The sequence below is a fragment of the Balaenoptera borealis genome (assembly GCF_965194805.1).
Source record: "Balaenoptera borealis genome assembly, chromosome: 15".
NCBI classification, from domain to species: Eukaryota; Metazoa; Chordata; class Mammalia; order Artiodactyla; family Balaenopteridae; genus Balaenoptera; species Balaenoptera borealis.
The window spans coordinates 55,468,607-55,495,345 of record NC_138871.1 but is presented as its reverse complement, the minus strand read 5'-3'; the positions used below and the strand labels follow the sequence as shown (position 1 = coordinate 55,495,345).

The following is a 26,739-nucleotide window of genomic DNA, read 5'->3' as shown; positions in this document are numbered from 1 at the left end:
CTGAAGTGGGTCTCTTATAGACAGCATATATGTGGGTCTTGTTTTTGTATCCATTCAGGAAGCCTGTGTCTTTTGGTTGGAGCATTTAATCCATTCACGTTCAAGATGATTATCGATATGTATGTTCCTATGACCATTTTCTTAATTGTTTTGGGTTTGTTTTTGTAGGTCCTTTTCTTCTCTTGTGTTTCCCACTTAGAGAAGTTCCTTTAGCATTTGTTGTAGAGCTGGTTTGGTGGTGCTGAATTCTCTTCTTAGCTTTTGCTAGTCTGTAAAGCTTTTGATTTCTCCAACGAATCTGAATGAAATCCTTGCTGGGTAGAGTAATCTTGGTTGTAGGTTCTTTCCTTTCATCACTTTAAGTATACCATGCCACTCCCTTCTGGCTTGTAGAGTTTCTGCTGAGAAATCAGCTGTTAACCTTATGGGAGTTCCCTTGTATGTTATTTGTCGTTTTTCCCTTGCTGCTTTCCATAATTTTTCTTTGTCTTTAATTTTTTCCCGTTTGATTTCTATGTGTCTCAGTGTGTTTCTCCTTGGATTTATCCTGTACGGGGCTCTGCACTTCGTAGACTTGGGTGGCTATTTCCTTTCCCAAGTTAGGGAAGTTTTCGATTATAATCTCTTCAAATATTTTCTCTGGTCCTTTCTCTCTCTCTTCTCCTTCTGGGACCCCCATGATGCAAATGTTGTTGTGTTTAATGTTGTCCCAGAGGTCTCTTAGGCTGTCTTCATTTCTTTTCATTCTTTTTTCTTTAGTCTGTTCCGCAGCAGTGAATTCCACCATTCTGTCTTCCAGGTCACTGATCTGTTCTTCTGCCTCAGTTATTCTGCTATTGATTCCTTCTAGTGTAGTTTTCATTTCAATTATTGTATTGTTCATCTCTGTTTGTTTGTTCTTTAATTTAAGTCTTTGTTAAACATTTCTTGCATCTTCTCGATCTTTGCCTCCATTCTTTTTCCGAGGTCCTGGATCATCTTCACTCTCATTATTCTGAATTCTTTTTCTAGAAGGATGCCTATCTCCACTTCATTTAGTTCTTTTTCTGGGGGTTTATATTCATCTGGTACATAGCCCTCTGCGTTTTCATCTTGTCTATCTTTCTGTGAATGTGGTTTTTGTTCCACAGGCTGCAGGATTGTAGTTCTTCTTGGTTCTGCTGTCTGCCCTCTGGTGGATGAGGCTATCTAAGAGGCTTGTGCAAGTTTCCTGATGGGAGGGACTGGTGGTGGGTAGAGCTGACCAGTTGTCTGGTGGGCAGAGCTCAGTAAAACTTTAATCTCTTTGACTGCTGATGGGTGGGGCTGGGTTGCCTCCCTGTTGGTTGTTTGGCTAGAGGCAACCAAACACTGGAGCCTACCTGGGCTCTTTGGTGGGGCTAATGGCAGACTCTGGGAGGGCTCACACCAAGGAGTACTTCCCAGAACTTCTGCTCCCAGTGTCCTTGTCCCCACAGTGAGCTACAGCCACCCCCGCCTTTGCAGGAGACCCGCCAACACTAGCAGGTAGGTCTGGTTCAGTCTCCCCTGGGGTCCCTGCTCCTTCGCCTGGGTCCCCATGCACAAACTACTTTGTGTGTGCCCTCCAAGAGTGGAGTCTCTGTTTCCTCCAGTCCTGTGGAAGTCCTGCAGTCAAATCCCTCTAGCCTTCAAAGTCTGATTCTCTAGGAATTCCTCCTTCCGTTGCCAGACCCCCAGGTTGGGAAGCCTGACATGGAGCTCAGAACCTTCACTGCAGTGAGTGGACTTCTGTGGTATAAGTGTTCTCCAGTCTGTGAGTCACCCACCCAGCGGTTACGGGATTTGATTTTGCTGTGATTGCGCCCCTCCTACCATCTCATTGTGGCTTCTCCTTTGTCTTTGGATGTGGGGTATCTTTTTTGGTGAATTCCAGTGTCTTCCTGTTGATGATTGTCCAGCAGCTAGTTGTGATTCTGGTGCTCTCGCAAGAGGGAGTGAGAGCACGTCCTTCTACTCCACCATCTTGTTTCAGGGCCTTTTCTTTCCTTTTTTTTGTTTTTTGCTTTTTACAGAAATGGATCATGCTATGCATGTTACTTTGCCACCTGCTTTGTTTTTCTTAAATCATAAAAGTCAATATTCCTTTAAGTTGTTTTTTTAAAATACAATTTGATTTCCCTTAATTCAATTTATATATCACCTATTAGAAGCTTATTTATTTTAAAACATGAGATATAATACCTGATAGTTGGATTAAGTTAGGGGAAATTAATAACATTTTCCAAAGGCAATATCAATCCAAATTATTGATAAAACATGGAAAATGTACTTAAATTGTATACCCCCCCAAAATAATTGTTTAGCCCTGAATTCAGGAGTTTTTCCACTATAGTTTTCAGAAAATATGATCATAAATAATGCTACTTTAAAAGTAGACATAGATAATATTAGAGTGGGGTGTGGCTGGGTTTTTTGAAGAGAAGGATGTAAAAATACAGTATATGTAGTGTAGAAATCCCCCAACTTTTTTTTTTTAAAAAAGGAATTCCTTTATTTTTATTATTTATTTATTTATTTATTCACTTTTAGCTGTGTTGGGTCCTCGTTTCCGTGCAAGGGCTCTCTCCAGTTGCGGCAAGCGGGGGCCACTCACCATCGCGGCCTCTCTTGCTGTGGAGCACAGGCTCCAGATGCACAGGCTCAGTAGTTGTGGCTCACGGGCCCAGTTGCTCCGCGGCATGTGGGATCCTCCCAGACCAGGGCTCGAACCCGCGTCCCCTGCATTGGCAGGCAGACTCTCAACCACTGCGCCACCAGGGAAGCTCCCCCCCCCCCAACTTTCTTTGTTGATGGTGTCTTGAGTATCTCAATAAGTTTTTTTACAGTGCTACTTAGCCATATTAATACCTAATAGTTACGAGTATTAAGTAGTTAGAGCCAAACTTAATGAGTATACAAAATAATAAATAATACACATACATTGAAAAAACGTTTTATTTCATTCTTTTAAAAACTACAGTTACATACTGATGAGATGTGTGCACCTGTTGGACACTGCACAACTTCTCAAACCTTGGAATCATTAGGCACTGTCACACTTGTTTCCTGTATCACATTGATTTTTATGAGGACTTGCTTTTTAATCACAGTAAGTCCCAGAACCCCAGCTTTGGAAAAATAGGATGTCATTGAGAGGACTATAGTGCTGTCTAATGTTAAAAGTGTGAACTACCTTGAGCTAGTTTGTGGGGTGTCCACAGATAGATGTTGAGTATCACTGTGTCATCCCCCTCCCCCCTCCATTTAAAATATCTCTGTGAGTGCACTGTGGCATCCTGGGGCTTCTTGGCACACTGTTTAGAACCATGGGTTTGGTATTAGAACATAGGCTTTGGAACCAGACAACTGGGTTTTGAATTATGCTCTGCCACTTAGTGCAAAGCCTGGATTTGTTCATCTTATAAAATAGAGGTAATAATATCTTCTTCATGGAGTTGCTGAGAGTAAAGCTTTTGGCAAGTGCATGAACAGTATCTGGTTTACAGGCTTCAATAAATTTTAGTTCTATTGATGATGGTTATGAAACAGAGGTAGATTTGTATGAAGGGAAATATAGGTTCAAGCAATAAAGAAATGGTGGGAGAATTGAGTATTCTTGAAAGGAAGTAATGATAGGCTTCATCTTTCATGGATGGCTGAAAATTTGGGCTATTCCTTAAGTTCGGCTGGTTTTTGAGCTCTGTGTAAATGAGATAACTACAGTGAGCTACAGGTTAAAAAATGAGGAATATTTATGGTTCACTTATCAGATACTCATTTACTAACTTTGGTAGTGTTAGAGATTCTGTTCACAACCTATTTCATGTGCTGTGTTAAGACTTGATCCAGAACACTTCTTTGTAACCATGCAGCATTCAACTTTAAAGCTAACAGCATCAAATTATTTAATGATTAATTTTAGATACCCTTGCTTATAGCAGGGGCACTGGCTACTTTGATCTATAACTGTCTATTAAAGCTCTGATTCCTTAGAGTACTACTGCTGTGCTATTGTCAAAATTAAAAAATGAAAAGGGGCTGAAATAATCAGTTTTAAACATCTGGCTAATTGCCTTAGTTGTTCAACTTGATTCAGTTTTTTTTGAATCATATTTCATTTCTGGAATTTACAGAAAATTTATACTGAATATGCAAGGATGATTTATCTCTAGAAAACTGAAGAGGCATAAAGGGAAGGATCTTTTTCAATTGCTGTATAAAAATTACTGAAACACACTCATACTTTGTGTTTAGGGGAAAATCATCTTTATGTAGAAATAGAAACACCATCATTGAAATCACACGTGCCAAGATGTTAATCTAAATTATTTCCTTTAAATATCTTTGGGTACTTAAACTTCTTGAAACTATCTTTTAGTTAATTTTCCAAATGATAAGATGTATGTTTTATAACTTATAAAAATCTAATGGAAATTATATAGCTAGATAGATTGATTAGGAATGGCTAAACAATGCTCATGCTGTTGTTATCAAAATAGAGAATGGTTAGAAGAAACTGGATTTCTAAAAATGTAAGGTGTGAATTCTGTTTATTCATAAAATTGCTTTAAAAAAAATCATTGGCATTCAAGTGATGCTTGATTCTTGAATATCTGTGGTATAAAGATTTTGCCTGACCTGAATTTATATGGTAAATCCTGATTCCTGTGGAATGTATTGCTGTTTGGAACCATAGGGTGTATATGTGGGATATGTGTGTGTATATCTTCATATATATATATATTTTTTCATGTAGCCAATGTAGTATTTCTAATATTAAGTCATTATGCAAGTTTTGGTGGGTTTCATTAAGGAGTAAAATCCTTTGGGCCAATTTGGAAATCCTAATTCTTTTTCCAGATATTGAGAACTGGGTTATATACTCATCATGATTCTTTCTACTAAAGCATAAGAATTCTGTGCAGAGAGTTACTCTTTTTGAAGCCTTCTTAAGACCCAGCCTTTAGTGCCTTCAAACTTTGCTCCACTGAGTTTTAGGAGATTGTGGCAGAAGTTTTTCAAGACCTGCCTATCTTTGGCTATGTCATGTGGGTCCCAAAAAGGTGACGAGTCTTAACCAAACAATGCCTGCCTAGATTCTGGCCATGATGACTGAAAAGACTAGACTAGCATGGGTGTGGCCTTGGCTCTTTTCACTTGGGTTGGCAAATCCCACTGCCATTGACTTAGTTTTTTAGAGTGGTGAATAAAATTTTAAAAAGGGAGTTAAAAAAATCACTATTCCAAGAACAGTTTCATTCTTTTCTAAAAAAACTCAATAAAAGTAATATACCGATAAGAAAAGTAGTGAGAAAATGTTTTAAATTTATTGCTTGTAGTCTCATGGTAATAGAGTAGTATATATTCTGTTTCCTTTTCCTTTTGTGATGGTGTGATTAAAAAGGCAGCAGTAAAATTTGTTCTTAAATTAGCAGTTTTAGCTGCTCTCTACAAATCCTGACACTGTAATTCTGTGTAACAGTCTGATGTCATTTCTTCAAAAGTTATTACATCTGACTACAGTGTATCTCAGTTTGATTGTTTGATACTGTACCCTCAGAAGAGTTTCCAGTTTAACTTTTCTTCTCTGCTTGTTCATTTTAGTGTCTTGGGTATCCTAATGATCAACAATTTTCAGCCACGTCAGTTCAATAGAGTTTCAGTAGCACGGCTCTGATGCAGGTTAATTAGCTAGGAAAAAAATGTATATTTCTTTGGGAGTATGCATTTTGGGCTTAAGTCACTTTGGGAATATGCAATCTTGAGTGGGAAACAGTTTTTAGGAGATTTAATATATGTGAAGATATCTTCATTTCTCAGGTTGTGGAATGGTGGTGGATAAGAAAAGGTACACGGAATCAAAAGTCATAAAATAATTATGATCTATGCATACCTGGAGTCCTTGTTTCTTCAGGGTGTGCTTCAAATAGTTCTTTGGAATGAAAATGAATGTGTTGAAGGTGTACATTCTAGATGATTAAATAAGTAATTGCTTAATGTAATTAAATCTGTTTTGAAGTAAATAATAGAAAGTTGGTAGACTATTGAAGTATAATTTTTCTTTTTCTTTTTTTAATATACAGGGAAGTCGAGATAACATGAGTATTGTACTAGTTTGCTTTTCAAATGCCCCCAAGGTCTCAGATGAAGCAATGAGAAAAGACTCAGAGTTGGATAAGTACTTGGAATCACGGGTGGAAGGTAAGAAAGATGCTTTTTTTTTTTTTTTTTTTTTTAGAAGGAAAGGAAAATTATTATTCCTTGTTTATCAAATAGTTCTTTTAAAATTTCCTGCAGCTTTTGGACTAAAAATCCATTATTATTCAGGAATGAGGGAGAGGAAAACCTAGTCTCTTTGTCTTCAACATAATTTGCTAATTTGTTTGGGTTTAAATCTGTTATCTTACTTGTTTACATATGTTCCATCTGTTCTTTTCCCTTTTTTCTCCTTCCTTCCCTTTTGGGTTAATCGGTATTTTTTATTCCATTTCATCCCTGCATTTGCTTATCAGTTATACATTCTTTTAAATATTCATTTAGTGGTTACCCTGATAGAGAATACATGTTAGAGTCTATGACAGGATCTCCAACTTAATACTTCATTTTGATTTTATATGTGCTGCTTTTTAGATATAAAATTACTTTTTATGAAGTTATATTATGTCAGTCTTATTTATTTATTTATTTTGCCTTGATGTCATTCTTAACAAAGTTCTTTCCTCAATTCATGGTTACATTTTTTTTTTTTGAACAAAATGTAAAATTTTGTTTTATATATTTTTAACTTTTTATTTTATATTGGAGTATAGTTGATTAACAATGTTGTGATAGTTTCAGGCGTACAGCAAAGTGATTCAGTTACACATGTGCATGTATCTATTCTTTTTCAAATTCTTTTCCCATTTAGGTTGTTACATAATATTGAGCAGAGTTCAGTGTTACATATTGACCTATATTTTTTCCTAACACCTTTATGGCTTGATTATTATTATTTTTTAATAGTACACTTGAATGATATAATTAATGATTATGTTGTGGTCGGCTTGTCAGATTTGGCCCATTACAAGTCATGTTTTAGATGAACAGTAGCTATAGTAATTGGTAATAGTTTTGAAATACAAAAATTTGCAATTTCAAATGTGTAATTACCAAAGGAAAACTACCTTCTCTTGCAGATTTGGAGAGCAGGGGGAGATTTATCTTTTCTAGCTTTACAGCTATCTAGCCACACACCATAAACAAAGGTGCATAAAGGTTTTGTTTTTGTTGGTCTGCAATTTCTTCAGCTCTGAATTGTCAGTGAGTTCTGTTTTCAGGGTAATGGACAGATAAGAAACATGTGGGAACACTTTGAAGACAACGTCAGAGGCACTCTTATTCCTGTTGATAATATCGTAATTATTAAGAGGAGCTGTTTATAGGAGTTTTTAATAATACATGTTTTCTAAAAGGTCTAGTGTATTTGGGTGGGGGATTGCTGGCTCAAATTTATCAAAGGCAAGAAGGATTTTCTTTTTATTTTTTTTTTAAACATCTTTATTGGAGTACAATTGCTTTACAATGGTGTGTTAGTTTCTGCTTTATAACAAAGTGAATCAGTTATACATATAAATATGTTCCCATATCTCTTCCCTCTTGCAACTCCCTCCCTCCCAGCCTCTCTATCCCACCCCTCTAGGTGGTCACAAAGCACCGAGCTGATCTCCCTGTGCTATGTGGCTGCTTCCCACTAGCTAGCTATTGAATTTTCTTATTGTCCTATTTCTTCATTCACAAAGAAGAAACTAGATAGTTTTCATTTTGGGAAGTACTCTAAAATTTGGTCAGTTACTTGTTATATGATCTCAACCAACTTGCCTGATCTCTTAAGGCTCCAATTTCTTTATTGTGAACTAAAGGTAAAAACACCAACCATACAGTTTGTTTTAATAATAAATGAGATAACTTAAAGTACCTGGTATGGTGCCTATGTCCTCAGCAAACTGTAGCTTTTATCAACTTTTCTGTAACAGCTAAATTTTAATTTCTTCTGTTTATTTATTTGTTTATTTATTCATTCATTCATTCATTTATGGCTGTGTTGGGTCTTCGTTGCAGCACACAAGCTTCTCATTGCAGTGGCTTTTGTTGCAGAGCATGGGCTCTAGGTGCTCAGGCTTCAATAGTTGTGGCATGCGGGCTCTAGAGCACAGCTCAGTAGTTGTGGCGCACAGGCTAACCTGCTCCGCAGCATGTGGGATCTTCCCGGACCAGGGCTCGAACCCATGTCCCCTGCATTGGCAGGCGGATTCTTAACCAATGTGCCACCAGGGAAGCCCCCTAAGTTTTAATTTCTTAAATGTGTGGTCAGTTCAGCTCAATGTGGGTTGTTAACATTTAAAATTAATTTTCTTTTGTATAGTTTTAAGGTTTCCAAAATATATGTTATATGGCAGAGATGACAGATATGTAATAATATGATATGGTCTTGGGGGCTATGGTAGATACTTGATTATTAATCATTCAATCAAAAAACACTTAAAAATCCTTGAAAAAGCATCCACTACAAATCAATATGCCTTGGTACCTAACTTCTTTTTTATAAGGTAGCGTTGTTCAAGAGCATTATATTTCTATTAGGGTTTTAAATCATGTAATCTGACATTAAAATTTTGAGTTGAAAGCATTCTGGTGTATTGGCAAGTCTTTGTATGTGTTTTTATTGGGAATGCAGAGGGGAGGTATAATGTTAAAATAAACAGGGACTAGCCTTTAACCTAAATTGATTAGATATTTGGTGAATGCCTTCTACATGTATTCATTTCTTCAGCTGTCCCTGAGCATGTCTGTTACTGGGAATGCAGCAGAAAACAAAACAAAAACATTCTTGATCTCATGGAGTTTATAATATAGTGGAGACCTTTTTTTTTTTTTTTTTAATAGAAGAAAAACAACAGTAAGCAGACAGTAACAAGGAATATTGGTTAGGCAGGTCTCTGAGGAAAAACATTTGAGCAGATACCTATATATGGAAGAGAGTGGCTATCTGGGGAAGAACATTCCAGCAAAGGGAGCAACAAGGACTGAGGAGGGAATATGCTTAGAGTGTGTGGCTAGATGAGAATGAGCTGGTGGAAAAGTGAAAGATGAAGAGAGATTGCTAAGAAGCAGATCATGTAGGGCTCTGCAGACTAAAATGAGGTCTTTGGACTTCATTCAAATGGTGCTGGGAAGTCATTGGAAGAGTGCAAGAGTGACTTGATCTGACTTTTTTTTTTAATAAATTTATTTTATTTATTTATTTTTGGCTGCGTTGGGTCTCCGTTGCTGTACGCAGGCTTTCTCTAGTGGAACGCGGGGGCTGCTCTTCTTTGCAGCGCGTGTGCTTCTCATTGCGGTGGCTTCTCTTGTGGCGGAGCACAGGCTCTAGGTGCGCAGGCTTCAGTAGTTGTGGCACGCGGGCTCAGTAGTTGTGGCTCACGGGCTCTAGAGCGCAGGCTCAGTAGTTGTGGCGCATGGGCTTAGGTGCTTCCCGGCATGTGGGATCTTCCCAGACCAGGGGTCGAACCCGTGTCCCCTGCATTGGCAGGCTGATTCGTAACCACGGTGCCACCAGGGAAGTCCCTTGATCTGACTTTTAGAAGGATCTCTCTCAGTTGCCATGTGAAGAAGAGATTGTAAAGAGCGGACAAGAGAGGAAGCCAAGAGAACAATTAGGAATCATGCATTAAAGCAGGTGGCAGATGATGGTGGAGGAGTGGACTGCAGTGGCACCAGTGGGTTGTGAAAATTGGCTGGTGAAGTGCTAGACTGCAGTGGTTCTCAGTGGCCGGTGTGGGGAGGAGGGTGGATTGTGTCCCTCATGAGACACGTGGCAATGTCTGGAGGCACTTTTGGTCTCATAACTGAGAGGGTGCCACTAGCGTACAGTGAGTGAGGCCAGGATATTGCTTAACATTCTGCAATGCATAGGACAGCCTTCACAACAAAAAATTGTAGAAAACATCAGTAGTGCTGAGGTTGAGAAACCCTGCACTGTAGAGATACAAGTGTAACGTAGAAAAATTACAGTCCTGCCTTCATGAAGCTTGCGGTCCGTGATCTAGTAAATATTGTGTACAGTTGAAGTATCTAGCAATACACCTACTCCAGGCGTGGGTCAGAGAAGAATTTGAGAAAGTGACACATAAAGTTGAAACCTGAAGTATAAATACACTTTAACCATACAAAGAGGTTGGTTGGATTGGTGTAAAAAGTGTTCCAAACCAAGGGAGGAAGTATATGTGAAAATCTAGAAGGTTTCTTTGAATAGCACCTTTGGAGATACAGGTAGGAGTTGGAGCAGAGTTGAACGGGAGCAGTGAAAATCAAGGTCACAGTGAAGTCCCTGTGAGGGACACATGGTAAACAGTTTGGAGTTTGCATCTTGAGGGCTGCTTAGGACTCTGCTTTTTTGTTGTCTTAAAAGTAAGTTTGCTGTTGTCTGATTTTTGAGGATTTTATGTCTTGATACTGGCCAAATGATCATGCTTTAAAAATCTGTTTTCCATAAATTGTAAATATAAATGAAACATGGAAACGTTTTATTTTGTTCTAAGTATTAGCAAGTTCTGAGATTTATTTTCCTTTTCTGTTTTAAATAAATTGTGGAACATAACTAGGTATCAAAAAACCTATAAAACAGTTTTTAACTTTCCCCTTCTTATAGTCCTTATCTTTCCATTGCTTTTGTTTTCCTGTAATTATAGCATTAATAACTTATATTTTTACATAAAATAATAGATCAAAAGTGTTTTTCCATGTGGCTGTGCTGTGCTCATAGGGATCATTTTTAGTGATTATAAACCATTTCACTCAGTGGCTATACCAAAATTTTCTTAACTGTCCTTTTATTGGACATTTAATTTGTTCCAGTTTCTGCTTTTATGAATAATGCTAAAATGAGTATATATATGCAAATAACTTTTTATCTTACTTTTTTTGTTCCTTGTGTGATAGTAAGGTAATACTTGCTTTTTATATTTTAAAATAGGTACTACCAAATAGTACCTCTTGTTTCACTGTGTGAATTCTGAGTTATCACATTAATTTAGGAACTCTTTTTAAAAACCTACAGAAATTATGGAGAAGTCTGGTGAGGAAGGAATGCCTGATCTTGCCCATGTCATGCGCATCTTGTCTGCAGAAAATATCCCGAATTTGCCTCCTGGGGGAGGTCTTGCCGGCAAGTAAGTAGAAGAAAAAGAACTAATTTTGACTTAATTTATAGTTAGTAATTACATAATTTTTGGTAAGAAGTACATCAGTTATCTAAAGATGAAATGGGTTGATAGTTCTTATACTAGAGAAGAACTCTAAAATTTCATCGAGAAGAGCTTTTCTTTTCAAGGCATTATTTATTCTACTCTTTGAGGATGAAGGTCCTTCTTTCCTTGGTAAATGAGAACAAATGGATTGTGCAGGATCAAATTCTGAGTGAAATGCAGGTACTGTGTTCTTGGCAGATATTTAATGAGGCAATTAATTATTGAGTGTAGTTAAGATATGAAATATTATTTAAAATACTCAGAAGCTTAACAACTGTATGTAATTTAATAAAACTAAAGCATATTTCTTTTTAGGCGCAATGTTATTGAAGCTGTTTATAGTAGGCTGAATCCACATAGAGAAAGTGATGGGGTAAGCTTTATTTTATTTCTTAAGTATTTTAAATAATTTTATAATATAAATACTGGAAATTATGACTGCTTTTCGTTTTAAGGAGTCAGTTAAAATTAAAGGAAGTATATTGAAGTGGAAGGTAGAGATAAAGGTCTGTTTTGTAGGTAGGTTTGCTTTCATTTAATGGGCATCAAATACCTTTTTGTGTGGGCTGTACTTACTTCTTCCCTGTATGTCTGCCTTTCCTTCTCTTTCTCCCTTAAATCTTAATTTTGAGGCAAACAAAGAATGTGCTTTTAAATATGTCAATTTCTCCTCCAGCAGGCTGCTATCATCACTGGAAGTTAGCAATAGTGATGTTATTATTTTAAAGACTAGACCTTTCAGTGCCCCTTTGTGCCCAGTTGAACACCTGAGGATAATTTCTTTCTAACATTCTTGTTGTGCTGTGGGTGTATATGTTGAACTGGGATAACCATTTTGTTGTATCCTGCTGTGCTTCATCAGAGCAAAACTCTTTGTCCCTTTACCTTCCTTAGAAATACTGATCAGCTGCTCCTCTGTAGGCTTTTTGTTTTATTTTAATACTAGTACCAGCAGGCAAAACAGTGTCCTTTTTTAAAAAAAACTGCCCTAAATTTCAAAGTCAGTAATTCAAATAACTGTCTTCTCATAGACAAGTTATGAGTTTTCAATCAGAGACAGATTATGAGTTTTCAAGTTTTTGGACATCTAAAAATGAACAACTTAATTTTAACGTGTATGCTTCAAAAATTTAAGGGAGCCAGACATAGTAATGAAACTTGTTGAGAAGAAATAGACTCACCCTCCAAGTCTCTAGCTCCTCTTGGCAGGTCTTGAGAGAGACATCAGCCACTGTTAGAAATTATGTATCATCTCAATTGCATTGTTTTCCAGGGTTCATTATTGCACAGCAATATCATATAATTTCTTTTTTCTTAACAATAAAAGTTACACTGACAAAAAGGGAAATTTTTATAATTAATGCATTTTAGTTAGTTGAGTAAATGATACTATATATTGCTAATAACAGAATTTATACCTTGGCCTAGAGCAGTGATTCTGACACTTTCTTTTGTGGCACGTCCCTTAAAGTATTAAGAATTGTACACAAAGATGTGGAAATTAAAAATTAAAAATAAAGATATGTCATGTGATGCATTTAAAGAACCCTAAACCGAACAAGTGAGGATAGGATGTTGATACAACTAAAAAGATGGTAGTAATTGGGAGGTAGAGTAAAGAGAGTCTTACCTCTTCAGCTAGAGTATAGGTTCCACACAGCATCCACCACCAGATTTGGAGGAAATAAGACCTCAAATAGTTATTGATTCATTATTAGCCATATAAGTACTCCTGTTCCCTCATGTGTTTGAAAATGCAACCCCAGTGTGTAATCTGAAAAAATTATTTCATAATATACTTGCTGGATTTCTTGGTCTCTCAAGAAAGTTGGCAACTTTTACTCCAAAAAAAAAGAGTTTATAACCCAGAATTTCTGTTTAACATATACCAAGGATGAATTTTAAACTTTTTTTAAAAATAGAAAATACTTATTATACATAGTAGCTATATAAACAGTGAATAAGTAGGCAACAGAACCATGAAACTCAGAAGAGATGCTCAGGATATAAAACTGGCCTTAAAGACCATTATTATATGAGTATAAATTAAGGAGATGTATAGTTAATCACCTTTATATGTAAGCTTTCTAAGACTAAACAATCCACCGTGTAATGAATTGGTGTGGGAGGAGACTATGAAACGTAAGGCATGGTCCCCCATCCCTACTCTCAATGCACCTGGCAATGTAGATATAAACATACAAATTAATTAATAAAAAGGTTTCACGTCATTTACTAAAGGATAAAAAGAAATGACAAAATATAGAATGTGATTAATTGCCATGTGAATTGTACAGTGATTGCTTGGGAAGTCAGATTTTCAGAGAAAAGATTGGATTTGAAGAATGGTTTGAATGGCAGAAAGTAAAGGAGGAGGATGATAGTTCACATGGATGGTCAAGGCGAGAACAAAGTTTAAGCTATCTTTGAAAGAGAGGACATCGTTTTGGCTAGAGCAGAGAATTGCTACGGTGAAAAATAAGAATTCAGGATGCCAGAAGTATTTGTGAGGAGACTGGACACACCTTTTGAACTTTGTATTTTAGAGTGTGGAGACACCATGTGTTTGCAGCATAAAGAATGACAGACTCAAAGGAGTATCTGGTATTTTAATCTGTTAGAAACATATGCAATATTAGATTAAAGAGATGCTGGAAGTCAAGTAGTTGTGAAATGATCACAGAGATGATAAGTATAAACTCATCATTAGTAGGTAGATGTGTGGATTAGAGAAACTTCCTTGTTTACTGTAAAAACTCACTTTTGCAGCCCAGAATCCTATTTTGGGAAACATTACTTTACCCTTGCAGAATAATCACAACCTTAGAAAAATGTTGAACCACAATCACAAGTAGAAGAAATGTACTAAAAAATACAAAAGAAACAGAAAACTGAAGAACTTATAGAGGTTTGATTAAATTCTTAGCTCTTAACTTTACCCACTGTAGCAGTGAGTTAGACACAGAAGTGCTCCATAAATGCTTCTCAGCTTGGTTAGATCTGTGCCATGCGGAAGATGCTGCCAGGAAGTTCACAGTGGCAGGGGCTGATATAGTTAACTTGCAGAATGGGAAAGACAGAGGTATGGTAGAAATACAGAGGAGGAGACAGTTGGGAGGTGTTATTTTTTTTAAATCTTTTTGAATAACAAAAATAATTTTTTATTCAGATATTTTAAAAAAATGAATGCTAGTCAGAGTAAATCAGAGATTATTTAGATTCCTAAAATGTCTGCTTTATGTCCAAGATAGAATTGTTCTGCTGTAAATGCCTATAAGTAGTACCATTAGAAATAGGGATTCATTCATTTTTCTTATATTAAAAAAATCTTTTGATTAATAAAAGTATTTTTAAAAGCTCAGTTGGATATAAGTCAAAGTAAATCATTTAAAATATATTCAGAAAGTTCATTATTTAGGGGACTCTTCTTAAGTTGCTTTACTAAATTTTTGTTATTTAGTTCAACTTTCTGGAATATGTTCAGTCTTCTTAATATAAGCAATATTGATATTTTCCCAGCTTTAAAATCAAAATCTGTGGAAAAGAGTCAAGTGTGAATTCTTAATAAAGGGGTTCGTGAATCCCCAAAAAGTTTTTGCAAATGTATTTATGTGTGTGCATACACATTATTTAATGATTTAGAGTAAGTCTGTGATTTTCATTAGTTCCTCAGAGGAGTCTGTGACCCCCAAAAGAATAATCACCAGAGGATCAGAAAAAGTAAAACTGCATTTTGCTTTAAGTTGTTGTTATATAAGGTAGGGCTCTGGAATCACCCCCTCCCCCGACCGCCCTTCTTTTAAAATGCTAGTTTGCTTGTTTTTAATTGAAGAATAGTTGATTTACAGTGTTGTGTTAGTTTTAGGTGTACAGCAAAGTGATATACAGTTTTCTGTTTTGTTTATGTATTTACATATATATATATTCTTTTTCAGATTCTTTTCTGTTATAGGTTATTATAAGATATTGAATATAGTTCCCTATGCTATACAGTAAGTCCTTGTTTATCTAAAAAAATGCTAGTCTGGTTTTATTACTAGAGTTTAAATTCTTTGAGATCTGGGACTTCATCTGTTTTGTTTATGGCTATATCTCAGCACCTACAGCAGTGCTGAGCTCTCACCTGGCATACACTGAGAGCGCAATAAATACTAGTTAAGTTAGAAATATTTCTTTCTTGTAGTTTGCAAGACTATCTTTTTATTTTTTTTACATCTTTATTGGAATGTAATTGCTTTACAATGTTGTGTTAGCTTCTGCTGTATAACAAAGTGAATCACCTATATGTACCCATATATCCCCATATCCCCTCCCTCTTGAGCCTCCCTCCCACTCTCCCTATCCCACCCCTCTAGGTGGTCCCAAAGCACCTAGCTGATCTCCCTGTGCTATGCAGCTGCTTCCCACTAGCTATCTATTTTACATTTGGTAGTGTATATATGGCTAAGACTATCTTTAAGTCATGTATTTTAAAAAATAATTAGAGGTTGCTAATTAGAAGGAAAGTTGATTTTTTGAGCTTCATATTTTCCATGCCAAAAGGTTCAGTTCTTCCCCCAAAGGAGACTTAAGATGCTTTTGAATCAGTATACCACTGATCAGGTAGCTGTGTAAGTTGATGATTTTCCAGTGATAAAGGGGGAACTTGTATTTACCCAGCTCCTACTTGTGCTAAGCCATATCTATATATCTATATCTAAATATTAATTATAGGTAATCTCCTCAACACCCTTCTCTTACAGAGAAGACTAAGAATTGGTGCGGAGTAGCTTGCCCAAGTTGCAAAGCTAGATAAATCGAGTAGCCAGAATTTGAATCTAACTCAGAATGACTCCAAAAACTATTCCCTTTACACCTTTCTATGCAGCCTTTTGAAGATATTTAGAGATTACATATGTGTCTGTACCCCACCTCTGTCTGTCGTGCAAGAAAAATCATTTCCCGTTCTTTAGTGAATCTCATGTTTAATAGTCTTAAAATACTCCTTTTTGATGAGGAATATTTTATAAACTTGTTGAGACTAAGTAGTCAAGCCCAGTGTCTTATTAGTTATTTTTCATTTAAATACACATTTTTATTCTAACTAAAAAAACTTTTTAAGGCATTTGGATTTTGAGAAGGGGAGGGAAGACAGGACAAAAGCCCCCCAAAATCTCCCTGTTCTGTTTTCACGTTATTAAGTTTTATATACAGTCTTCTTTTTAATTTTATTTCAAATAGATCAATTATATTTTTATATCGCAGTTTTAGGATTTTGTGAATACTAGGTTTTTTGTAAATTGTTTCTTGTTTACTTTTTCACTTGTCAAAGCATTTTTATGGAGAAGACCTACCTACACTGTTTGAAAATGCACTAATTTTAGTCACTATTTTTTAAGGTGTCATTTGACATACCACTTCTTGTAGCTGTGTGGTCTTGACCATTTAAGTGACTCTTTAAAATTATTTCACATTGAAGTTTACATGATCCTTGAAGATAACATAATTTATTAGATTCTTTATTAGTCACTGTTAATTGTATCTCATGAAGTCATATTTGAGAATCTTCTAAAAATTATTTTTAACCTGATAAGCAGGGCATGGGACTCCAAAAAACATAGTAAATATACTAGCATTCTTCACTTTCTCTCCACTGTTTTAGCTAATCATTTGAAGAATTTCACTAATGGCAACTGTTTTTTAAAAATTGCTGCAAATAAATATTAGCTAGTTAAATTCCATTAAAAAAAATTTTCCCCCCTTCTCTTTGCTCTCTGCTTGATTTATCCATATTCCTGTGTCTTATTTGGTGTAAGGTAGTGTTTTCATAATGAGAAATTTGATTGTCAAGCTGTGTTAGTCTAGATGACAGTAAAACCTTAAAAACAAAATCTGAGGGAAAAGTCCTAAATTCCCATTTCTGTAATTGCCTTAAATTTATTTTGCAGAATAATTTAAACCATCCCATCTAATATGATTTTTTTGTCCTATAATTTTATTAATTTTTCTGTGACAGGAAATGCATTATAGACTTCAATATGAAATAATTTGTGGTCCAATTCTACAATAATTTTAACCAAAATTTATTTAGTAAGTGTCTATTTATATGAGGCACTTAGCATGCAAAAACTGTTACCATAGTGTATTCAGAAGAACATTCAGAGGGACATTGATGTTAATTACACCTGTACACAAATCTGAGTTCTGTCACTTACTAGCACTGTTACCCTGACAAATAACTTAAATCTTTCTGAGCCTTAGTTTCTTCACTTATAAAAACTAGAGTTGCAATATCTATTACATAGGGTACCTGTAAGGATTAAATGAGATTATGTATGTAAAGTTCTTAGCCACAGGCATTAATTTTCCTTCTCTAGGTGGTAGGGAGGATACAGAAAGGAATCGAAATTATCTTTATCTCAAAGATTTTACAAAGATTTGGAGAGACTTGTGAACAGTTGCAAGGTGGAATTAATTGCTGTGATAAATCTATAAACGTGATGTGCTTTGTGTGTGAGTTCAGGTAAAGAAGGTGCAGCTAAACAATAGGTTCCTTTTCTGATATTAATGAAAATCCATGAGAGAGTTGTATAACGGTATTTTGAAGAATCAAATGAAATGGCTGGGGAAGAGGTTTCACCCATCCATTGTCTATCTAGCACAATAGGACAATGTAATTTGCTATAATATAAAATGACTTAAATGTGGTCATTAACTCAAATTCTTTTCAATTGGCCATTGTAAATCCATCCCTACTTAATTTACAGTTTGGGTTTTAATGTGTTTTTTATAAAGCAACTACTTTTCTCTCCCCAACTACCACTATTACAGCAATTCACAGAAACATAGATGATTACTGTAATAATAAATGTGTCAGATGGAGAGTGAGATACATCCAAATACAACAACCTTTGATCCAACCTTATCAATAAGCTCAAAGAAGTAAGACAGTTTATCAGTGGTTCTCAACCTTTGCCGTATATCAGAATCACCTATCAGGCTTTAAGAAAATCACCCCAACCCACTGAATATGAATATCATGGAATGGAGCTTTGGCATCTGTATAATTTTTTAAATTCTACGGGTGATTCTGATGTGAAACCAAGGTTGAGCTCTCTATGTGTAACTGTCCACTTGAAGCAGATTTTGTTTGTGTCCTAGGGAGTTGTCAAAGGGAGTTGTTGGTTTGAGGGGTTTTTATTTGGAGGGCAGAGAGGAGTCTTATGCCCTTCATTAAAAGTTCTTTGTGATATACTCTCAAATAGAAAATTTCCTTTTGGCAGACCTGATTAAAGACTGATAAGGTTTACGACTAGCAAGCATTTATCTCATTGTTCCATCTTAACCTTTCCTGAGTGGATTCAAATGAGAAACTTTATTTAGGGAAATAACATTTATTTAGTACAGAAGGAAAGGTAAGGGGGGAAAAAAGAGAAAAATCTTAACAGAGAGCACACTTTATTATGTTCTCTCCACACAATAAATTGTGCAAATTAAAAAAAGTTATTTTGATAGTTAATATGCTTGATGTAGAAAATTGGAGAATTCAAAGAAAAATAAAGCTTCTGAAACTTCACTACCCATTATTATCATTTTTATATTGCTGTATTTCCTTTCTTCCCAGACATTTTACATAATAATATCCTAAAAAATATGGACAGAACACACATATACCTACACATAAAACATATGTTGTACACAGTGTCATCTCTTGCTTTTTGCCAGAGGGGCGATTTTAAAAAAATATTCAAGTGCTCTGATTTTTCTAATAAACATTGCCATTTATTATGTGGTTATAGTAGTATTATCTTTGTTGAAGAATTATAGAGTAACAGCCTCCAAAGATGGTTAAGAGTTTGTGTCAGATCATCTATATCAGTAACCTTTTTGTATTTTATTTTCCCAACATTTTATGATGAAAACTTCCAAACATATAGAAAAATTGAAATAATAAAGTGAACACCTGTACACCTTCTACCTAGACTCAAGTTTTAACATTTTACCATATTTGCTTTCTCTCTCTCTATGTATACATACATTACTTTTTTTTAAATTAATTAATTAATTAATTAATTTATGGCTGTGTTGGGTCTTCGTTTCTGTGCGAGGGCTTTCTCCAGCTGTGGCGAGCGGGGGCCGCTCTTCATCGCGGTGCGCGGGCTTCTCACTGTCGCGGCCTCTCTTGTTGCGGAGCACAAGATCCAGACGCTCAGGCTCAGTAGTTGTGGCTCACGGGCCCAGTCGCTCCGCGGCATGTGGGATCCTCCCAGACCAGGGCTCAAACCCGTGTCCCCTGCATTGGCAGGCAGATTCTCAACCACTGCGCCACCAGGGAAGCCCCTACTGTTTATTTTTTGTTTTTTTGTTTTTTTTGACTGAACCTTTGACAGCAAATTGCAGATACAATATTTTAGCTGTAAATATTTTGGCATGCAGCTCTTGAGAATGAGGACATTTTTCTGTATACATAACCATAACATTATTATTATACCTAAGAAAATTGATAATAAATTTAATATTATCTAATATCGAGTCCAAATTTTCCCAGTTGCCCATAGAATGACTGTTATCATTGTTACATGGTCTAGTCCAGTTGTTACCAATCAAGCACATTAAGCAAGCCTTTAAATGAAGCTCCCAATTTTTTTTCCCATTAACACTGAATATGAAGAGTCTAAGCCAGCTTTTTATAGGATGTCCTACATTTTGGATCATATGATTGTTTCCTTGTGGTGCCCTTTCACGCGATTCTTTATTCCCTGTTTTCCTGTAAATTGGGAATTAGCTTTATTAGAGTCATGTTAAACATTTTTGGCAAGAACACAGGACGTAAGTTTGTACTCCCTAACGCATCACATCAGGAGTCACATGCTACAAGGTTGACTTGCTTTTAGTCTGTCAGCATATCAGTATGATCAGCTTGGATATTAGAGCTTGTTCTGTAAACAGGATTAAGTAGCTACTATTGTAGAAACCTGTAGGTTTTACAAAATTCAATAAAATATAAAAGAATTGAGTAGTTTACTGTTCATATCTTACTATAATGAATAAAATGATTGTCTATTTTTAATCTAGAGATGTTTTTAGTAAAATATTTAAAGACAAAAAGTAAATAGAAATTTTATCCACAGAAGCTTTACAATTCCCTCAAAATCTAGTTTAAATTTATATAATTTTACATTTTGTATCTCCTCTCCTTCCTGTCATTTAGCAGAAATGAAGAATCTAATGGCTTGCTTTTCTGTCCTTTCCTATTGCTTTAAACACTAATTTCCTTTTGTACTAAATAATTACAGCCAATTATTGTTTTTTTAATTAAGTAAGTCAGTTTTAGGAGATGCTTGTGTTGCTGTTGAATTTTAGTAGCCAAGTAAATTTCAGATTAAGCTTCAAGTATCGATGTGAAATAAAACATAAGCTAGTTCATGATCATTTGCTAAAAATAATTTGAGATATTTCAATTGGAAATTTTGTTAATTGACACAAGTAACACTACTTATTTAACGAAATGTTCTCGTGCTTAGACTATATTACTCATGGTAAAGAAATGAGTGTTTTGCTGTGATATGTTATGAAATACATGTGATATCCTAGTTTGTCTACTGACACTGGGGTCTTGAATCTTAAAAAAAGGCCTCCGATGAAGCAGAGGAAAGTGGATCACAGGGGAAATTGGTGGAAGCTCTCAGGCAAATGAGAATTAATCATAGGGGAAACTACCGACAACTTCTGGAGGAGATGCTGACTAGTTACAGGCTAGCTAAAGTAGAGGGAGAAGAAAACCCTGCTGAACAAGCTGCTACAGCTACTTCTTCGAACAGTGATGCTGGAAGCCCAGTGACAATGCAGGAAAGCCATACTGAATCAAAAAGTGATCTTGCTGAATTAGACAGCTGTACTGAAGATGCAGGGACAAAGATGGGTGGTGAAAAACTATGACTTTACTTTGTGATAATATTTTTGTGATCTTTGATTTGATGGTTTTTACTTAGGAAGTATAATGTATGCATTTATATAACCATTTTGTTATTTGAATCTTGGTAAACTAGTTTTATTATAGTCATATAGCCTTGTTTTTTAAGAAGGCCTTTGCATACATCTTTATCAGATAGCTTAAAATTGGCTATTGAGAGTACTTTGAATTTAATAAAATTATATGTCATTTCATATTGTATGCCAGAAATGAGGCTACCAGTTATTAAAGTCAGTAGTTAAATTCATACTCGATAGGATTAGAGATTACCGATTAGCAAGATTACTTTATGTTGTGGAAGAACTTGTTAATGTAGAATTATACTGCTTCACGTATTAGTACACTCATAGTTAGCTTTGTAATAAATTTATGTTTTCTTTAGTAATTTTAGTTCTTCAAAGACTGGCAGATGCTGGCCTGTAATTTCTTTTTTCAAGGATGATAATTTGTGTGTTCTTTGACTTGTTTATATTTTACAACTCTGTAGTTTTATTTTTTAGTAGTTCTGAGGTACTGGATGTGTGGTTATTTTTCCTTTCTCTGTATTCTTTATGAAACATAATTTTTGAAAAACCTATGTATTATTCATACAGCTTTGGTTTGTATATTCTGTATAGCCTAACTACATACATCAAAATGTATGTCAACCAAGTGTTTAGAATGAAATTATAAGTGTTTAAGTCCAAATAAAGCATGTGATGTGGAATAACCTATGCATGTTGTACTTATTTTTAAATTAATTTTTTGAAAACAACCAGGTTTGGTATATTGGAAAAATACTCATTCGAATTTCATTTGTATGTATATAAAATTTAGAAAACTTTGGCTTGGTGCGGTTTTCATTAATTAAAAGGAAAAAATTTTTGAGAAGTCTTGCTTACTCAAAGTAAATCTATTCTGGTTCTTATCCCCTTTTTGTGATACAAAATATTAATCTTTGGACAGTATGGACACATGTAGACATGTCAGAAAATTGCCGTGATGAGCTTTTTAAAGATTGTAAGACTGTGAGTTTTGCTATAAGTATTCATCAGATATAAATGCAAGAATTATAAGATACTTTAAATAGTGGCACATATGAGTTTGTCTTTTGTTAAAATGAATTTTTAAAATACAGATGACTCAGTCACATGGGAAAGTGTTTTTAAAAACAATTATTTTGTATATGTAGAACATTTTAACTTACCTTTTTCATGTTTTATATTTATCATGTGTCTAAAGTTGCATAAGGTACCATAAGTTGAAACTTTGGAATCTTCGGATGTAGCTGATGTTTTGATCTATTTTTCCAATGCCAGAATATTTTTAAGTGGTTTGAGAAAGAGGAAGGCATTTGGTGGAAAGGGGAGAAAAAACCCAACCAGTTATCTGTCTATGTTAGATAGATCCATGTGTGTATACACACAATATACAGTACACACACCTCTATGTAAAAACTACCTTTTCAAACAAAGAAAGGAAGGTAACTTGTTCATCTAATTTTGTTTTCTTTTGAAATTCAATCCAACCTGGAAGTGGTGTAGGTAAATAATAATAATATTCTTCCTTTTCTCTTCCTGTAGGGTGCTGGAGATCTAGAAGACCCATGGTAGCCTTATAAGCCTTCTAAAATGCTTTTGATTCTGAAAATTGGGGGAAAAAAACTTTTAATCACAATTTTCTTCAGTACAAGGGAAAAAATATTCTTGTGGATTCCCAGCGTTTTGTGATATGAGCAGAAAATCATTAGCATTTCCCATCATTTGTTCATATTTGTGTTTTCTGGTAATTGCCACTTGTAGCATTGCCTGTACTACAGTATTTTTTGCCAACCTCAGGCATACTGGTTACATCTATATTGAACTTTTGACCCTAGAAACCAATGGAGTTATTTCACCACAAATAACGAATATGCCTGAGGTGCATGGGAATATAGTTAGCTGTACTCTGAAGATACATTATGTGTTTTTTTTTTTTTTTAAACAAGACACACAACATATAAGCATGTAAGAGTAAAGAATTGTATGAGATGTTCCTTTTTTCAGTTCACCAAGTTGGAAGCCTTTTGCAGCTCTGTGACTTAAAATTTCATTTGAGCAATTTACTATAGGATTTATATTTATTATTAATTGTTATTTAATTTTTTTCCAATTTTACCTGTATTACCAAACTGGGTTCTCCAATAATGTCCAAATTGTAATGTTGCCTGCTTCAAGATAAAGTGTATTTGGCAATAATATTATAAACCTTTACAAATTTTATGCATGTACCTACTACATCCTTCAACTCTCACTAGAAAAATCTCTTGAAACCAAATGGATTAATTTATAGCTATTTATAATTTGCTTTGACATCTCACTGCTGCAAATTTTTTTAAATGAGATTTGCCTTTATAATGTAAATTGTGATTTTTGTTTTACATGTGGGTTTCTATAGTTTTAATTTTTCAGCTTTTAAGATACAACAAGTTTTGTGTAATTTGGTATAATTTTTAATTGTTTACGTTATTTTAAAAGCTCAGAATATCACACTGAAATGACTATAAATACATTTAAAATTATCTATTTTAGATCTAAGGAAATATTACAGAGATATTTTCATGGGTTCAGTAACCTTTCATTTTATAACATTGGGCACGGTACGGAGTGGCTGTCACATAAGGTACTTGAAGATTCTTAGTTTAATTCTATTTTTACAATAACCTTGAATCCTTGAATTCTTTTGAGTTTTGCATGTATCCAGTTAATGCTGAACATGAAGAGTGAAATATTTATCTAAAAGAAGCTATTGGGGTAGGAGAAGCAATGAATGTATCCATTTGTACATGGTTTACATGTTGTGGATGCTTTGTAAACATTTTTCTATCTGTTTAAATTGTGTTTCAGCAGGATGTAATTGCCCTTGTGTGTAGTTAAAATGAGTCATCATCTGGTCCTGTGTGAAATGGAATTCATGGTATTTTCTGTAACATTTTCCTGAAGCTGTTTCTGGAGAGCCACACATTTGAATACAGCTTTCTTGATCATTTGATTTATTGTGCACCTGATTTTTGGTCTAAAAAGGAATTATTGCCACAACATATTTTATTTATTCTTTAGATTTTAGCCTTGTAAGTTGAAGTGCTTTACATGATAATGTTAAAAGCTGTTTGTCCCTTGACTGGGTTTGGGGGGTTGTTAAAAGCTAGGGAATGAAGAATGCAAAATGGTTTGTTGTTCAAACTGTCCACTCTGATCCAACCCTGTACTGATAGCACCTTTCCAGTATGATATTGTGATGTTTCATACAATGCAGTGAACATAACCAACTTGTTACCTAAATAAAGAATTGATAAAAACAGTGTGACATATTACTATTTCATATGATATTTAAAAATGAAAGTCCAGTTTTGAATGTTATTTTAAACATTTTATACAGTTAGAATATTTATTATGAAAAATTCCATACAAAACCATGTAGTTGAATTATAATTCCAAGGAAGAATTAACCAAACTCTAAAGGACAGTACTAAGTAACCCCTTATCCACTCCAAAAACATTTTTTATACTACTTAAAAAAATCTTTTTTAGGGGGTTTGGTGGTCCTGGAAATATAAATAATGTGTGAGTTAGCAAAAGAAAAACCCATATTCAATCCTTATTAATCTGAATTCCCTAGTCTAGCTGTTCTCAACCATTTTGGTATCAGGACGCATTTATATTTCTAAAAATTGAAGATCCCAAAGAACTTTTGCTTTTGTGGGTTGTATCTGTAGATATTTATTGTATTAGAAGTTAAAACCGAGAAATTTTACATACTATTTTAATTCATTAAAAATAAAGCCATTACCTGTTAACATAAATAGCATTGTTTTATGAAAATAATTATTTTGTAAACAATTTAGTGTGCAAAGTAGCACTGGTTTTCATTTTTGTAAATCCTTTAATGTTGTACTAGATTCTCCTATCTGCTTCTGCATTCAATTTCTTGCAATGTGGCACTGTGTTCGAAGTATATGAAGAAATCTGGCCTCACACAAATATGTATTGGAAGAGAGTATTTTAAAAGCTTCAGATAATTGTGGATATTCCTCTTTGATACATTATCAAAACTTCGGAATGGGTAGTTTCTTGAAGGTTAGTTGCAGTGTGAAATCTGAAACTTTATCAATCAGTTTTGTTCTCTGTTACATTAAAATCCATTTGATCTATCTCGCAGTGTGGATAGTAGATCTTTGACTTTGCATGATTTTATAACATCATGCATTGGTCATTTGGAAAATACTGGTTCATTGAATTATGCAGTTCTTTAGAACATTGACATCTTATTATGCTATGTTTATAATGTTAATATAACTGATCTCATCAGAAAAATCTTTTAAGTATTAGAAAGCTGTCAAGCTCACAGTGATGGATACAGATTTTTCAAAATTCTAACTTTCATTTGAAAGGGGAAATTTTATCATTGGCAACAAATATTGTCAGTTGTTTTCCTTAAGTGACAGGGCTTTCTTCATTCATTTCAGAGAAAATGTCTGCTGAACAACCATAGTCTGTGAGTCATTCTTTCAAGTAAAAACATTTTTCATGAAAAGTGGCTACTAGTTCAGCACACATCTCAAATAATCACATAAGAGACAGCCATCACACTACAGCATACTATATAGCCAGTACTTCTCATTTCATCATATAGGATATTAAAAAGATGTGTACTCAAGGGTAGAGGTGTAATGAAATTTTTACTGCTAAAGAACATTGTTAACTGAAATTGACTAGTTTGATGCTACTTTTTTGGTTCATGCTGGGGTGCCTATAGTTTTGTCCACCATTTCTTTTGCATAGTCAGTGCAAATGTCAGTACTTTGAAAAAGAATAAGTATTAGTATTATTAAGAAAATAGTTTTGATTTCTTGGACCTCCTTGAAAGGTTCTCTGGGACCCCCAGACTTTCAGAGTTGCTGCCTCATCCTTTTGGACAAATTGACAGTGTCGTTTATTCCAAATATTAGTGTCATAGTAAGTGAATCTTAAGACATACAGATCTGACATAAAATTTACTTGGGGGAGAGAGGTGGTGTTTATATGTTTACTGTTACACTGATACTTAGCAAGATAAACAAGGTGGAGGCTTTAATATTGTGTTGGGTTTTTTTTTTCTCCCAGAAAATTCCTGTGATGGGTTTCAACTTGGAAAACTCATGACTTAAGATTGTTTAACAGTAGAGTTTGATTTTTGTATGGCATATATTTGAATTATTTAAATCTTTTAAGAGGTCTTCAATTATTGTAGACTTATGTTATTTCTTTGAGACGGTCTCACTTCAATATTGAATTTTTAAATTCATATTTTAAATAAAATCATTTTACCATGACTGAGATGTCATTTCAGGTGGGCCAGATAAAGACAGGACTTTTCTTTTTTAATGGTGATTAAGTGGATCAGGGTTTTATGCTGAATTTTTTTGTTGTTGTTAGATTTTAAAATTTTCTGAACAAGGTTCAGGGAACAAGGTTGGGGAAAGTTACCATGGAAGTGTTTTTTTTT

The 26,739-nt window shown here is 34.8% G+C and overlaps 1 protein-coding gene across 4 annotated transcripts in view; it reads left to right on the top strand.

Annotated features, from left to right (window-relative positions):
• The window catches only part of PPM1B (protein phosphatase, Mg2+/Mn2+ dependent 1B), an 80,794-nt gene extending 56,238 nt beyond the window's left edge, over positions 1 to 24,556 (top strand). For 3 of the 4 annotated variants that reach the window (XM_082358252.1, XM_082358251.1, XM_082358249.1), the window contains 4 exons: positions 6,084 to 6,201; positions 11,096 to 11,207; positions 11,601 to 11,658; positions 20,898 to 21,950. In XM_082358252.1, the coding sequence (XP_082214378.1) occupies positions 6,099 to 6,201; positions 11,096 to 11,207; positions 11,601 to 11,658; positions 20,898 to 21,203 (579 nt within the window). In that variant the 5' untranslated portion in view covers positions 6,084 to 6,098 and the 3' untranslated portion in view covers positions 21,204 to 21,950. Of the gene's footprint in view, positions 1 to 6,083; positions 6,202 to 11,095; positions 11,208 to 11,600; positions 11,659 to 20,897; positions 21,951 to 22,799 lie in introns of those variants that run through there. The other variant, XM_082358250.1, reaches the window with a different exon arrangement.
• The last annotated feature ends 2,183 nt before the right edge of the window (positions 24,557 to 26,739 follow it).